Below are 15,422 nucleotides of genomic sequence, written 5' to 3'. Positions count from 1 at the left end.
TTGGGCCCATCTGCTTGAGAAGATCTCAGCGATCTGGGTTGAAGGATGGAATCGTTGCCCCAAATACTGGAAAATACACAGCCAGATTTCAGGATGCCTGAGTTTCTGTGTGTCAGTGATGAGTGCCATAAGGAAAGCTTAGAGAAATTAAGGAATTCTTTATCTTGAATAAACCTTGGGAGGGAGAGGAATACACAGGATGTAGATATCCATTGTACATTTCAAATGAAAGACTTCTCAATCTGGACTTCCCTGGAAGGGCAGGGAAAGAGTGAGAGAAGAATGATGATGAAAACTTTAAAAAGGGAACAACTGAAGAAGTGCAAAGGGAAAGGAGGCAAGGATTTCCTTAGGTTACGGCAGGTGCCACTTGCTCAGAATTTCACCCCAGAAGGATGCTGCTTTTCCTGTCCTCTTACCAGCTCGCCGATGAACAAGTGATAACTGCAAATGATGTGGGAACAAAGCCACCCCACCACCCGTGCAGCAGAGCAGCACGTTCTTGGTTTTCATCTTGTTTAGGATGAGAATGTGTGGTTCAACACAAGTATCTATGGAAGGGTTTTAAATAAAAATGGGAAAAGCTTGGAGCATATACAGCAGGTTACATCTGAACTGAACAGGTGAAGGCTGCTTTCATCTTCATGTAACTGCTTCTGCATTTCTAGAGGCTCCCGAGTAGATGGTCTCATTGCTCTCTGCACCAGAGGTGGATCCAATGCTTCCCTAGGGAAGACTCTTAGCAAAGAGAGGAAAGTCAGGCAGAGCGGGAGAATCTGTCAATGACTGCTACGTACATGACTTGCTGAACATGAAGCATTTATTTATGTGAGCAATACATTAACAAGTGGCAAAGTTATACACTAAGTTTATGTAGAAATATATTTTCCCCCTACTCCAGTACACCAGTCAACTTAACTGGGGCAAGAACTTTCAGTCCAAATCATGACTAACAACTGCTACAGCACACCGTGCGCTACAACAAACTTGCCTCCTGCAAGTTCATGCTCGAAGACCCTGATTTTAAGTACACAAACAGTGAAAAATAATTTCATTAGTTACCTGCCCACAGTTGTACGCTACTAAAGAACCTTCAATCTGCAACTTAAACGGGACAGTGTTTTTTTCTCTCAAGTTAAAGAATTAAAGTGCATAGCAGCAACTGTGTCCAATTGCTCAGTGGGAGGAGCTCACCAACATCCAGGTGTTCCATTTTCTTAATAAAAATAATTCTGTGTGAGGACTTTGTGCATTCCACCACCAGTACATCAACTGCCAGAGAATGTGTGTGGACCACGTCTGGGGCAGATGTGTATTGGATTTGTTATTACCTACAACTTAAGGAAGCTTCTTACGCATGTGAGGGGCTATGATGCATATGACTGTTTACATATATACAAAATAAATTTAATTCTGTTGTCATTAGGGACTCCAGCCCATCTGAGGAGGCTGTAGAACTCGTTCCACTGAAGCTTGAAATGCAGTCATACTGCTAGACAAGTATCAGGGCTATTATTTTCTTTTTAGCAAAAAAGTAGATTAGTAACTGTACAGTAGGTAAAAAGCAGTCTTTAAAAAAAATACAGAAATTACACAAAAGGCTGTAGTAAAGTGCCTAGCAAGAATATAAAGAACAGGAGAATCAGTGTAAGCAGACAAACAACATCGCATCCTTGCTCCTCTTACTTCTTCACAAATTCTCCCAAGTGCATTGCAACAGCATCAATGCTCGATGACATTATGTCAAAAAGACCATTTCCACTTTGCTATATAAAGTATTAAGAGAGCTTAAAGCCAAGAATATAGTCATATCAGAAATTATACTTTGGAGCACGATTAGCTCCCTTTTGTCCATACTCTATACAGCGAGAACTGCCAGGAACCTCAAAAGCCTGCCGACAGCGCTCTTCATGGAGACACACACAGCTCCTACCCATCCTGAGAGCAGCCGTAGCTACAGCCCTCTGGCTCAGATCAGCTCAACAGTTACCTCTGAGTGACCCTCATTTCTCTTCCCCTTCTCCTCCCTTCATCCGCATATGTTTCTCACGCCTCCATCACTTCTCTGCTAAAGGGACAGCCTCTGGCTACATCGAAGTTGCAGATTATTTAGGGCTATTGTGCTTTCTACATGTGACTTCTGAGACATGGAGAAGTCAGGCATTTCTTGCTCCTTTATCCCTGTCCTTTCTCTACATTGATCCCCAGCCCTACTGAGAGCTCTCGGAGCCCTGGACGTAGTCAGGGATGCTGACATCTGTATGGGAGATGTCCATTTCCATTATGAGTTTTGCTGGGGAAGAAATCTGTACTTTGTCTTTACGTAAAAATACGGAGCAAGTTACACTGAAGCTGAAATTCAACTTTTTACTCAGTATTTTCAAAAGCATGCTCCATGACAAACCACCCTGCGACTAACTGTGTAAAAAACACGACTATACAGATAGAGAACCCGAAGTGTTAAAAATATATATTTTTCCCTCTCCCCTTTATCCCTTGACAAGTTAGCCTTTAAACAAACACTAATACGAGGTAAGCTGACAGAACAACACTGAATAAATAGCTGCGAAAAACTTTTGGTTGCTAGATGTCTGCAGGCATCATGTAAACTGTATGCTACCTTCATGCTAGTTTTAAAAAGGTGTTTTACATCTAGGGACCCACACTCCGGCACTTCTGGCAAGAAACAGATGTTTTCAGGCTGGTAAAATTTTGTGATTAAAAAAAAAAGGAAGTAAAATAAATACATTTTTCCCTCACTAGAAAAAAAAGCCATATTGTGCTCCAACAGCTATCACTTAAGTTGTAAACCCAGGAAAGATGAATTTTACAGTTACCTGCCTGTAGGAGAGTTAATGATGAGATTTTTGCTTTCAGAAATCCGTCACTTAGTCCTGCTGCCAGTTTTCTAAACAAACAACTGGCATCTTCACACTGTGAACCAACCTGCTGAGTGACTCAAGTTGGGTAACTGAAATACTTTTCTGCTTCAACTGAACTGACCTTAGTCTGAGAGGTTTCCACTTTTTTTTTTCTTCTTTGGACTAGTCTTTTTTAATCTAGCCCCCGAGAAAGCATAACTAAGTTCCTCCTAAAGTTGTTTCCTCCTAAAGTTGTAAATAACAATTTGCATTTAAATGTAAACACCGATACCATAAATTTAGTGTATACAAAAGGCACAAGACAAATTTGATTTGTGTTGCTGAAACTTCCTTGACTTTGAAAGTTGGTAACGCACCTTACGTTATCTGGCCAGTGAACTCCAATCCTAAGCAAGCTGCTAGCTCCTAACTTAACTGAAGGGGCTTTTTGGTATTGCAATCAAACATCTTGTTGTCCTGTAAATGCAAATATCACAATTTATAACAGTAAGTCTCCTTGATTGTACATGACAGTCATTAAGTTATGCAGTAAGAAAGGCAGTGTCTTAAAGAACAAGTGAAAAAAGAAATCTGAGACAACTATTGATTAATAAGAAACTAGGATTTTGAAGGACAGTGGCCCTCAGGAACGCAGGCTGGTAAAAAGCCTTTTGGATCAAAGTTAAGTGCCAACATTCATTTCCTGAAGGGGTTAATAGTTCCAAACGGGACAATAAAATCCCCGTTTCATAGCACTGTCCTCTGCGGCTCCCATCAAACTTCCCAGCTGGCCAACTTCATTTATGTATCATCCATTTGAATGCAGGCTTTTTATCGCTCCATTTACCAGCGACCCACTGCAGTATTCAATTAACAAAGGTGGTTTTTCCCCCCCTCTGCAACTTTTCAAACTATTGGTAGTACAGATCTGAAGGAAAACAGAACTTTTCAATAACATTTTCCAAAAATTTTCAAAAAATGTTCCAAAAATAGTCAGACTCTTCACTTGGGTCTCCTTATTCTCAAAAATTGCTTATCAAGCACTTGAAAGAAAATACAGACCACCAAGCCACTCAGTTATTCATAATCAACTCTGGCTGTTCTCCTAATTCATAAAGCCAGTAGAGCAAAAATCTGATTTTAAAGTCAACTACTTACAGCAATTTGAATTAACAGGTGACTTCTTTTCAAAACGAAGGCAAGCACATGGACTGATATGTACGGAGGTCACATTTTCTTGTGCTGAGTATCGAAGTAAAACCAGCCATTGAATTCTTACAATAGTAAACTCAGACTCCTTTTTTTTTTTTTCATTTCAGAATCATCCTTTGCCATTCAAAACCAGTAATTTTAAGTTGAAACATTCTTTATATGGTTCAGAAGTAATATGTTTAATTTCATGTTTCAAGCAGTGACATGGAGACAGCTAATCGTCTGTCAGTTTGTTTTCTGAGCACATCCACACAGGAGCAGACAGGAGCAGCTGGCCAACAGGGCTGATATTTGGAAGAATGCATCTTCCTTCTGACGGCAGCTTTTTCTTGAACTGGAACAGAACATTAATCACAAAATACGTTATTAGAATTGAAGAATACTTAAAAAAATAAGTTACTGGATAGGTCTCATCAACTGAAAGGGGAAAGTGAACAACAGCAGAATGAAAATCCCACCCTGAAGAAGAACACAGTAAGTACGTTCGCAGTTACGTTATTAATCCACTTCAGGGTGACAGTGATTAAAAACTGACTAAAAGTAAGTCAGGCCACCAGGTTACTAAATGAAGTGAGCTATTTTTAGAGTACTTCCAGGTACCAAGAGCAGTAAAAAACAGTTCTCTATTACATTAGAGTAAACCACATCTGGCGCCCTCAGTAATTAGTCCTCTGATTAACTATAAAGGATTACAGGATACAGGATATTGAACATAACCTTAGTTGGGACAGAAATTCAAATTACTAACGCTCGCAGGGGCTGTCAAAAATGGAATTAATTGGTTTTGTTGTTGTGACTTCAGCATCTTTAATAAAAGTACTCTACTCATTCCCCAGGAACAAATATAACTCAAATACTGACAATAAAGGAATGAAGTTAAACGGAAAGTAGTTCCAAAAAAAAAAAAAAAATGTAAAAAGGTTTTTATATAAGGGCTCTTATTCCAGCAACTGTATGTTGGAGATAGATAGATAGATACACACACACATATATATATATAAAAATATGTATGTACACACAGAGTAATCTAGCTTTTTTGTTACATCTCCAGAAGGTCTTTTTATTGCCACATAGAAATATCTCAGACAGAGCCACGAGTACAACCAAACTGGCACTTGTGCTCGCGCCAGAGAAATTATCAGTCCTTAGCTACTGCCTTTTTGAGACGTGCATGCATTGGTCTGAGGTAATACTGACTTCCAGGAGCCCCTTTACGTGGCTTTACACTTACTCTTTGGAACATACCCTCTTCTGAAGGTGGTCTCTCTTTTAAAAACCACACTTCAAAATGGATGGTCACAAAAAAAAGAAACAAAAAAACCCCAAAGAAAGAAACAACACCCCCCAAAACCCAGGGGGTGGGGTAATCAGACTGCAAACACAAATCTAATGGTTACTTTCTCAGACTGGACTAAAAGATAAAAAAAAAACAACCAAAAAAAGAGCATGAGATGTTTATCAAGCTAAACAGCTTTAAAAAAACACTTTAAGCATCTTGAGAATAATCACAGACCATGTTTGACATTCAGAATAATCTAAATGACAAAGTTCCAATAAAATGTACACACTGTTCAAAGAAAGGTTAAAGTTTAAAAGGTATTACTTCAGTAAATGCCATCCAGAGGGACCTGGACAGGCTGGAGAAGTGGGCCTGTATGAATCTCATGAGGTTCAACAAGGCCAAGTGCAGGGTCCTGCATCTGTGTCAGGGCAACCCCCAGTACGAATACAGGCTGGGGGATGAAGGGGTCAAGAGCAGCCCTGCTGAGAAGGACCTGGGGGCAGTGGTGGGTGAAAAGCTGGACATGAACTGGCAATGTGCACTCACAGCCTAGAAGGCCAACCGCATCCTGGGCTGCATCAGAAGCAGCGTGGCCAGCAGGTCCAAGGAGGTGATTCTGCCTCTCTACTCTGCTCTGGTGAAACCCAACCTGCAGTGCTGCATCCAGCTCAGGAGCTCCCAACTTCAGAAGGACATGGACCTCATGTCCAGAGCGGAGACATGAAGATGAGCAGAGGCCTGGAGTGAGGACAGGCTGAGAGAATTAGGGTTGCTTAGCCTGGAGAAGAGAAGGCTCCGGGGAGACTTTAAAGCCCCTTCCAGTACCTAAAGGGGGCCTACTGGAAAGACGGGAACAAACTTTCTAGGAGGGCCTGTTGTGATAGGACAAAGATAATAGTTTTAAAGTAAAAGAGGGCAAATTCAGACTAGATAGAACGAAGAAATTTTTTACTATGAGGGTGGTGAAACACTGGCACAGGTTGTCCAGAGAGGTGGTAGATGCCCCATCCCTGGAAACCTTCAAGGCCAGGTTGGACAGGGTTCTCAGCAACCTCATCTAGTTGAAGATGTCCCTGCTCATTGCAGGAGACATTGGACTGGATGACCTTTAAAGGTCCCTTCCAACCCAAACTGTTATATGACTCTATAAATAAAGCATTAGGACTTCAGAAAGTAGAACTCCAACCTGACAAAACTAGCTGCAATTAATGTTATTTCTGTAACATAATCTTAGAATCCAACAGGCCCGGTCTATTAATACACATCTCCGTGGCTGGTGTCACCAATCCAAAAACCTTTTTCTTTTAAGCCTGTTTCCAATGCTTTACTCTTGAGTAGTGATGACATGTAAGACATTAAACTACCTGAAGTTGAATAATTTATTCTTTTCCAGAAGCTGTTGTTCTGTTGAAACAACTGATGGATTAAACAGGGCAGAAGCATGTCATTTTACATTTTGAATGAAGGGTTAGAAATGAGATTTTTAGATTCTGTTTAAAAAAAGCTACACAGAGCAGTCAAAATTGCAGACACCGGCTGAGATTCATTCGCTCGTCTCTTTAACTGTTCATTTGACACCCACATTTTCAACACTTTAACACTTCACACCATCATCAAGTTTATAGATGTACCTATATCTGGAACCATCTGTGTCTTCATTCACCACTTAACACAAAACCAGAATGTAAGGGTCAAGAATAGTCTAGTTTCTCTGACGAATCCAACTGAACTTCTGGGACCTTTTTGGTACAAGCTAAAACAAAGGTACCAAAGGTACAACTAGGCCACCTGTTGGTATCTGCACACCTACCGATTTTATAATCTGCCTTGACAGTCCAATACCATGCCTGATTGGTCTAGTAACAATCACTGCAGTTCTCTGATGGCTTTCCATGCCTTCCACTCCCTCCAGGAGTGACTGAGAGCAGCCTGACAGCGTGCTCAGGAGTCACGTCACACAGAAATGAGGGACATCCACTTGAGATACTATTTCAGGATGACTTTTTAAAAGAGTGCTTCTAATAGTAGAGATTGAAATGACCTTGCTGGAACAACTCCTCCGATGTTGTTGGAAAATCGTATATTATTTGGTATGCTGAATTTCTTAGGGTTAAATTTTTTATTCAGCTTTAAATATGAAATAGTTGATTTCCATAAGCTTTGGTGGGGTTAGAAATCTTCAAATACTAAAGCGAACGATGATTGTATGTGTTCATTTCCCCCAATCCAATTATGAAGGTCTCCTCCTCTTATGTACGTAACAGAATTTACCAGCTGCTTCTCAAACCTGCCCTCTGAGAAGTCTATGTTGCAAGATAGCAATGCAAGAAATAATAACAACAAAAAAATCTCAATTGTTTTTGATAATAGGTGACTAAATGCTCAGAAAGTCATAGGGACACTTTTTGTCTTCAATAGGCAGCACTTTTAAAGTTATTGAACAGGATGCTCAGTACCTGGCACAGAAGAACAAGCTGCTAATAGTTTTACATATTAGAATAAATCTATTTTCCTTTCACTATCTGATAGACTTTTACGTGCTGTAGTGGACCAAGCTATGATCTTTGCTTTCAGTATTAAGAACTAAGTTACTTTTCAAACTTAGCTTTACAAAGATCTGCTGGACAGCTTGAATAGTCACAATTTCATTATCTTTCTAGAGAAAGGGAATAATAATATTTTGGAACACTACCTAAAAGCAACGCGTATAAAGTTAAACAATATTTTGCAAACATGAAAAATCAAGAAATCAGAGCTTTAGTTTAAAACTACGATTCATGTGCTACTACCTCATGGTAAAAAATCATTAAAGAAAAGAAAAGAGATAGGAATTGCTTTAGTAATTTTCTTCTGTGCATTCTTCAAGTGGTAAAAAATCGTGGAATAGCATATTAAGTACACAGAATATTAACATACCTTTCCTTATGTATTCAGATGCTTCTTTTAAGGGAAACTAGGTTTCATTTTCCATGGTTAATGCAGGATTGCTCATACCTTTAAAGACAAAAAAATTTATTTCCAGAGGAAAAGGTCTCCTGTCTCTTTCATCAAATAATACAGCCTTTAGCTATCCATCATCTTAATGTCATTCCACTATTACCAAGTCTGTGCCTGTCCTGTGTCCATTACAGAGCTTTTCACTAGTTGCAACAAGGCATCATATTCTGATATAAGAAATTTGTTCCCGAAAGAATTATCAGGCTCAGCCTAAAAGATAATTAGCACCTACTAGTGTTAGTGTTCTAGTATCTCTTGGTCAGGTTTACTTGGGAAGGGCAGGGCAGCTTGATACACGGAACTTTCTACAAACATGCATGTAAAATAAGCTTCATGTATTTTTTTTCATGAATACAAAACCCAAGTGATTTGGTCATTTTTACACTATATCCTCCAAAACAAGTTTATTACAAAACAAATCATTGCAGCATAAATCAATTCCTTACCAACTTTGCCCTTTTCAGCCTTTCCACTGGTTTCTGACCAAGACGGTGTATCAGTAAGAAGGTGGCTCTGGGAATCGCGCAACGGCTTTGCAGGAAACAGGTGGTTCTCACTGTAATGCCAACAAAAAGAACATTGTAGTAAACTGCAGTAATTTTTCATTATCTTACCACACACTACAGTTTGTTGTACACAGTATTTTCTCTACCTTACTGCACTTCTTTTCTGATGAATCATTACACTTTTATCATTACATACATTACGCTGTAGTTGTCACAGATGCAAGTGCAACTCCCTAGCACTGAACAGGGAAGCATTCTCATTTTTTCTTTGACAGGTATTATACATATATACATGTTTCAGTTCCAAATGTACTCTATCCATGTTCACTCCCACTACAACACATCTCACATGATAACACCTCCAAAACCTCTTGCCTAATGTAAGCTGTGGATCACTAGGGTAAGATTTAAAATGTCAATAAACAGTTAGCTGAAATGTAATGTCTTTCTTTTATGAATAAAATATTGACAATATGATTCCATTATCATTTCTTAGTCACATATTCAAGTCTACTACACTTACTACACTCTTCATTACATAAATGTTGCTAAGGAGTTACAATATGAAATACTAAGCTATTATATTTATTCAGTTTAAGGAACAGCTGCATACTTTTCACATTTTAAAGATGTCATGGCCATCAAGGATAAGGATTAAGAAAATGACTCCTATTAGCAGCAGAAATAAAACACATGCATTTAATACGCAGCTTCTTGTGCTTCAGCACAAGTGCCGAGATCTGGGATTCCCTTACGTGAAGCATCTTCTCACCAGATACGAAGAAGCAGGCCTCCCCCAAAAGCTTTGCAAGGTAATGCATCTGTATCACAGGCGGGCTGACTAACTGTCTCATATGTATGCAGAACTGAACGTTACGGATACTGTTTAAGCAGGCGTGGAAAATTCAGGTCCTGGGGTGACACTGAACTGAGACAAACTTATTTCCATAAATTTAATTATAAGTCTGAGTATTGGCTGAATTACAGCTTAGCTGTTTAAAATCTGATTTGTATATATTTATAAGATACACTTCATTTGCTTACCACTTTTAAGTATCTTATACATAGTTCTATTTATATGTGCACAGGAAAAAACAGAATATCAACTATTTGAAGTGAGTAACAAAAAGCAGATTACTTTTTGGATGTTGAATTAAGAGCACCAGGTGTAGAAGCTTGCTCAGGATCCTGATTAACAAGGCAAGTTGGGAAGGAGCAACCATCCCCTAGACTGAAAAATTCAGAATTAGCGTCATACATAAAAAAAAAAAAACAAACCCTTTGAAGAACTTTTTTTTAATAAAGTGAATATTACTGTATATTATTTCAAAAAAACTAGCCACCGCAAAACCCCTGTGGATGTTGATTATTCAACAGTTTCAACAAGTGAAGCATTAAAAACTGAGCATACCTTGAAAACACAGGCACCAACCAGTATTTCTTCTCATCACCAAACACCTGCCTTAGGTTTTTGCTGAAGCCCAAGCTAAAGCCATTCTTGTCTGTTCTATGACGAAATATAGGAGCTCTGAATACCTCTTAAAAGAAAAAAATTAATTAGATTTCTTCACAAGATAGGATGTTTAAGTTTCACACCAGTATTTAGGCAATTGCACTGATGATACCATCATCCAAGAGGAACGGCCAAATGACTGAGGAAGTCCTATGGCTGAGGAAGGGTGGAAATCTCCTCTATCCTCCTCCTCCCTAATCAAGGCCAGGAAGACTGAGAAACTCACTTTTTAAGAAAGCGTGATATGTTATATGAAGATTTCAGCATGTGGCTATACCGCAGAGAGTGTTTGAGAAAGAAAAACCTAAATAAAGGTTTTACTACAGAAAGAGTAACAGAAAAGATGAAAAGCTTAACCCACTTCAGTAGTAAAACTGGCTTTTCACACCCTGGGGTATGAAAATACTATGTGTTTTTACAGCTGCATAAGAAAAGCACTTCACTTGTAGACCCAGATTATTCCCCATGGACATCCAACCTATATTTCTGGAGAAGAGAGCTAAACATAGCTTCAAGTGTTGCAAAGTGCCTGAAGCACAAAACTCATTCACTTTCCACCAAGTGACTGATAGCCATTTAATTCCCTTAATTGGCTATATATAGTAGGCAAACCATGTCCTGATGTCCTGACAGTGCAGCTCACACAAATCATGCTGGAACCATGCAGAGATCGTCCTTCTGCAGTAAATCCTTAGCTACGAACTGCTGGAAATTACCTTCAACATGTAGTACGCACTAGTTACAAGATGTTTTAAAGAAGGGGGAAGGGAAAATAGAGACACCCTTTTAGATGCCCATGTTAGGCTAGGAAAACAGCTCCCAGGATGATTTAGGCACAATCACAGTTGAAGGTGTCATGGCTCCATTACCAAACTACTGCATGTTCAGGGTTTCACATATTGAGCAATTTCTGAAAGTAAGTGTGAAGAAGAGTCAAACTGATCTTTTTGAGTAGCATAAGTGTACAGAAATACAGTATATTACCTGCATGGAATGCAATTTCTTTTAAAAACATGAAATATTGAATTAGACGTGTACTGCATTATGGTTACCTTTGAACAAATTTTTTTTGGCACTCAAATTATACGAACAGTTTATAAACAGAATATTTAATTATTTCCGTTCATTTAAGCATCATTAATAAAAATTTTCCCCACTTATAACTAGATTGAACAATTTTTTTCCAATACTAATTTCTAAGTAGATGATTTTTCAGAATACTGAAGAAACCCACTAAACCCGAGAGAAATCTTGATGTAAACAAGCTTTCTTCCAATGATATATATTCAAAGTTTTTCACTAATCATCCACATATTATTAAATTCCAAGAGAACTGGAAAGAGCCGATCAATTCATTGGCTTACTCTAATTCAGCTTAGATCAACAGAAAAGCATTTAGAGATTTAGAAACTTTAATGAATATATTGCAAACTGGTATTATTACAGTCCAGTATATAGTACAGAACAGGGACTCAAATCTTCTGCCCCTCCTTTTATTTTTATTTTTTTTTTTATGATTTGTAACCAGACAAACATGCATCCAGGTGGTGGGAAATCCTGCTTTGACACTGATATTCAATGCAATTATATGTACACTCTCATAGTAGAGGCACAGGCCACCTTCGAGATTTTTAAAATTAACTCATAACAGCGACTCCTTTCTACGCATCTGTGATTATGTGGTAGACAGGACTCACAACTGTGAAACCGCCTTTCAGATCTCTGTGTTCATTTACTACTAAATATAGAAGCACTGCCTTAAAGTCTGTTCTTCCGTATCAGATCATTGTCTGACACTGGCTCTTTGTGTTCAGTCACGTTGATGAGAACTAACAACACCAGGTCAACAACCAGCGTGCCTTCCAGATTTTTTTTTCTCTCCTTGCCTACAGTATGGTCAAAGTTTTGGAATTAATAACTGTGCCTTTCAGAGCTTTTAAACAAAATTGTAGCCAAATTGAACAGAGGAACTTTGGTTCTGCAGGGGACAAGGGTGGGAACAAAGCGCTGGAGCCACTACCCAGACCAAGACACCACATCAGAAGATTCTGACCTGGGGGCTGGGAACGCCAAACAAGAATCACTTGTGCGAGCATGCATTACTGCATCTAACTTTTATTAGAAAGCGATCTCAATATTTTTTTTTTTCCACTTTATTCAGCTTCTGTTAGCAAGCTGTGGATGGGAGGAAGTTGGGGGAAGAGACTAAGTTCAATAATAGCTTGGCCACTTGGGGCAGGAGAAAAAGAGTCAGAATTTCCAGGGAGCAGCACAGCTGGGGAGTCTGTACTGGACATTGCCAGACCTGGGCACTTCTAACCAAGAAGTTAGTTAACTTCTAACTTCTATCCAAGGAACCTGCAGAGGATTGCCCACTTTTTCCATTACCCCTGTACATATACCATACATCTATTATTTATTTCTTGCTGTCAGAGAGAGAAGCATTAAATCCACTTACCTAACGTGGACTTATTCTTGCTGACAAGCCAACAGTGATACCCAAAGAGAGAAGACAGACTGACGGAAAACATAGCCGCAGCAAAGAATAAAAACATGATGTGGAACTTGGCTTGAGTATCAGGAAGGCCATTCTAAAAATAAAATATAATTATGCCGTTAGAATTGGGGAAATAGCTGTTTAACTTGATTATTAAAAATTGTCTATTCAGCCAAATCAAATTCAGTGCAGACACAAACGTACCACACAACAAGGGTCTGAATAAATGAATTATACACCTTCTATGTACAGATGACCATGCAATCAGCATCTAAAGTAAAGAAACAGGCCCTTTCTTGAGAAAGTGTAAATACTGACAAGAACCTGCAATTTGGATTTGAACTTTGAAAGGTCTTTTAGAGAAGAATAATTTATCTTTACAAAAATTATCTTGTTTGTTTAGCCTTTTCAGAATAATCATGTAACAGCATAAATAATGCACATCTACTGGATTTATGTACAGCCTCAAATATTCGACTTCTTGCACAGTAGTAACTTCATACACTTAAAGACAGTATGTAGATTAGAGTACTTACTGTCCAAAATTTGATAAAATACTGTAAATCCGTTGCAGCAATGAAAAGGCAATACAGTAGAGAGTAAGCCAGGAAGAGAAGAAAAAATTTGTAATTGGAGAATCCTACACAGTTGTTCACCCTGATTAAAAAAAAAAAAAAAGTAAAAATAAAAATGGAATGTAAAAGAAGTTATTTTCTTTGCTTTCATCCAATTTAAAATTAAACTTATTTACTCTGAAAACTTAGTATCAGCATGTAAACCAAATTTTGCTTCCTATCTGTGATACCTCAAGCTAATGAAATGTATTTAGGTTCAACTCCCAAATTAGTGTAGAAATTCTAACCAAAACAACAACAACAAACCCAAAGAACTTTACCAAACAATACCGCTTTCAACAGCTTACTGAAATTCACTTTTGACTTAGAGTATGAAATCTACTCCCAGCACACCCTGTGTAAATGTGATTGCACTTTTAGTTTGCAGGTAAGTTTAAGTATCCATGTTTTACCATTAGGCGGACTGTACGTAACTGGGAGAGTTACAAACCAAGATTTTGAATCTCAGTTGAATTTTGTGAGAATAAAAGCAGTCTCATTTAATCCACATCCTCCTTCATTAATCATACTACATACTAGTGCAAGCTTTATTAGTAAGATTCTCGAACTTAAAGAGTATGCACAGGAGATCCCTAAAAATATTTGCATTTATATATAATAATCAGATAAATACTACAGAAAATGTTCCATTTTAGTAACGACATAACAGCAAATAAAAAAAATATTAGGAACGTTTAAATACACATCCAAATGTTAAAATAAAACTCTTTTTATCATTTTTACTTATGGGCTTCAAGTTCATCTGTTTCCCATTTTTAAAGAATTTATACATGATAATGAGCAACTACCATGCATTATCATCAGAGAGACATGACAAGGGTACATGTGGTATCCTAACAGCTTCCCTTTAGAGACAATATATTGAGTATTATGAATTTTAGAGCTCTATTAAACATGTGATGATGTTACATCCACCAAATGAAAAATATTGGAGTGCTGCCCATGGACAGTTCATTGCTAAGCAGCTTCCTTTTTCTTTTATTTGGTTGCACTAAGCAGCTAACCAAAGTTATTACTACACTGCTAAATTTAACATAACTCTCCAGATGAGTAAAATATACCTTCTTTAACTACCTGATATTGCTGTCAGAAAAATCAGCTAATTAAGAGAAGACTACATCCACGAAAGCACTTGTATGTTGAAAAATAATTCTGAAAAAATAAGAAGGTGTGGCGAGTCTCAACTTTAGCTTCTTCTAGTAGTGCAGGGCAAGTTATTGCAACTATTCTCTTTAGGGAGACAGTGATGGTAATGGCAGAATACACAGTAATCAGAATAGGGTAAAATCTTAAAATACCAAATAAGTTTTCACTGTACACTAACGTCATCCATCCTCAGGGTACACAGGGGGTTTCTTTGTTATTGTTTTTGGTTTTACAAAACATGCCACCTTGGCTAAACATTAAATTTAGTATTGCCATTAAACATGCAGCAATAGCTAAGCATCTGTATTAACTACAATTAAGGAGGACTCACAAGAGAGACTGTTCTATTTATAAAAAACCCAGAAGGTATGTTTCTAAGTTCATCATGATTCTTATTGGCAAGTAAATTTACAGTTCTCCACAGTGAAGAGTCTTCTTAATTAAATATGTCAAAGTTAGGAATTCCATGATAAACTGCAAGCAATTCAGATGCAAGGTTTCTATAACCCTACTGTACTTTCATGTTATTTCTTTTATGACAGTTTTTACTTTATGACACTGTTTAGTGAGAAAAGAAATAACAAGTGAAATGTTATTCACCAGAGATGAAATTTCTTGAATCAAAGACAAATTTCTTTCTCGTGTTCTTTTGCATTACTCCATACAGTATAAACACCAAAAAAAAAAAATAAATTTCATAAATTATCCCACTCCCTGCAGTTTTGACAAAGCCCCAGACTGAAGGGTTCTTACTGGAAGAGAATAGTTCAAAA

At 38.0% G+C, this 15,422-nt stretch overlaps 1 protein-coding gene across 2 annotated transcripts in view; it reads right to left on the bottom strand.

Moving 5' to 3' along the window:
• Positions 1-802: 802 nt before the first annotated feature.
• ZDHHC2 (zDHHC palmitoyltransferase 2) overlaps positions 803-15,422 on the bottom strand; it is a 37,968-nt gene continuing 23,348 nt past the window's right edge. The window contains exons 7-13 of one of the 2 annotated variants that reach the window (XM_074588160.1): positions 13,405-13,525; positions 12,830-12,962; positions 10,270-10,396; positions 9,997-10,089; positions 8,799-8,908; positions 8,272-8,349; positions 803-4,407 (exon numbers count right to left, since the gene is read on the bottom strand). In XM_074588160.1, coding sequence (XP_074444261.1) covers positions 8,309-8,349; positions 8,799-8,908; positions 9,997-10,089; positions 10,270-10,396; positions 12,830-12,962; positions 13,405-13,525 — 625 coding nt within the window. In that variant the 3' untranslated portion in view covers positions 803-4,407; positions 8,272-8,308. The remainder of the gene's footprint in view (positions 4,408-8,271; positions 8,350-8,798; positions 8,909-9,996; positions 10,090-10,269; positions 10,397-12,829; positions 12,963-13,404; positions 13,526-15,422) is intronic. The other variant, XM_074588161.1, reaches the window with a different exon arrangement.

Source organism: Larus michahellis, chromosome 5, assembly GCF_964199755.1.
Source record: "Larus michahellis chromosome 5, bLarMic1.1, whole genome shotgun sequence".
Classification (NCBI taxonomy): domain Eukaryota; kingdom Metazoa; phylum Chordata; class Aves; order Charadriiformes; family Laridae; genus Larus; species Larus michahellis.
This window is presented reverse-complemented; position numbering and strand designations above follow the sequence as displayed.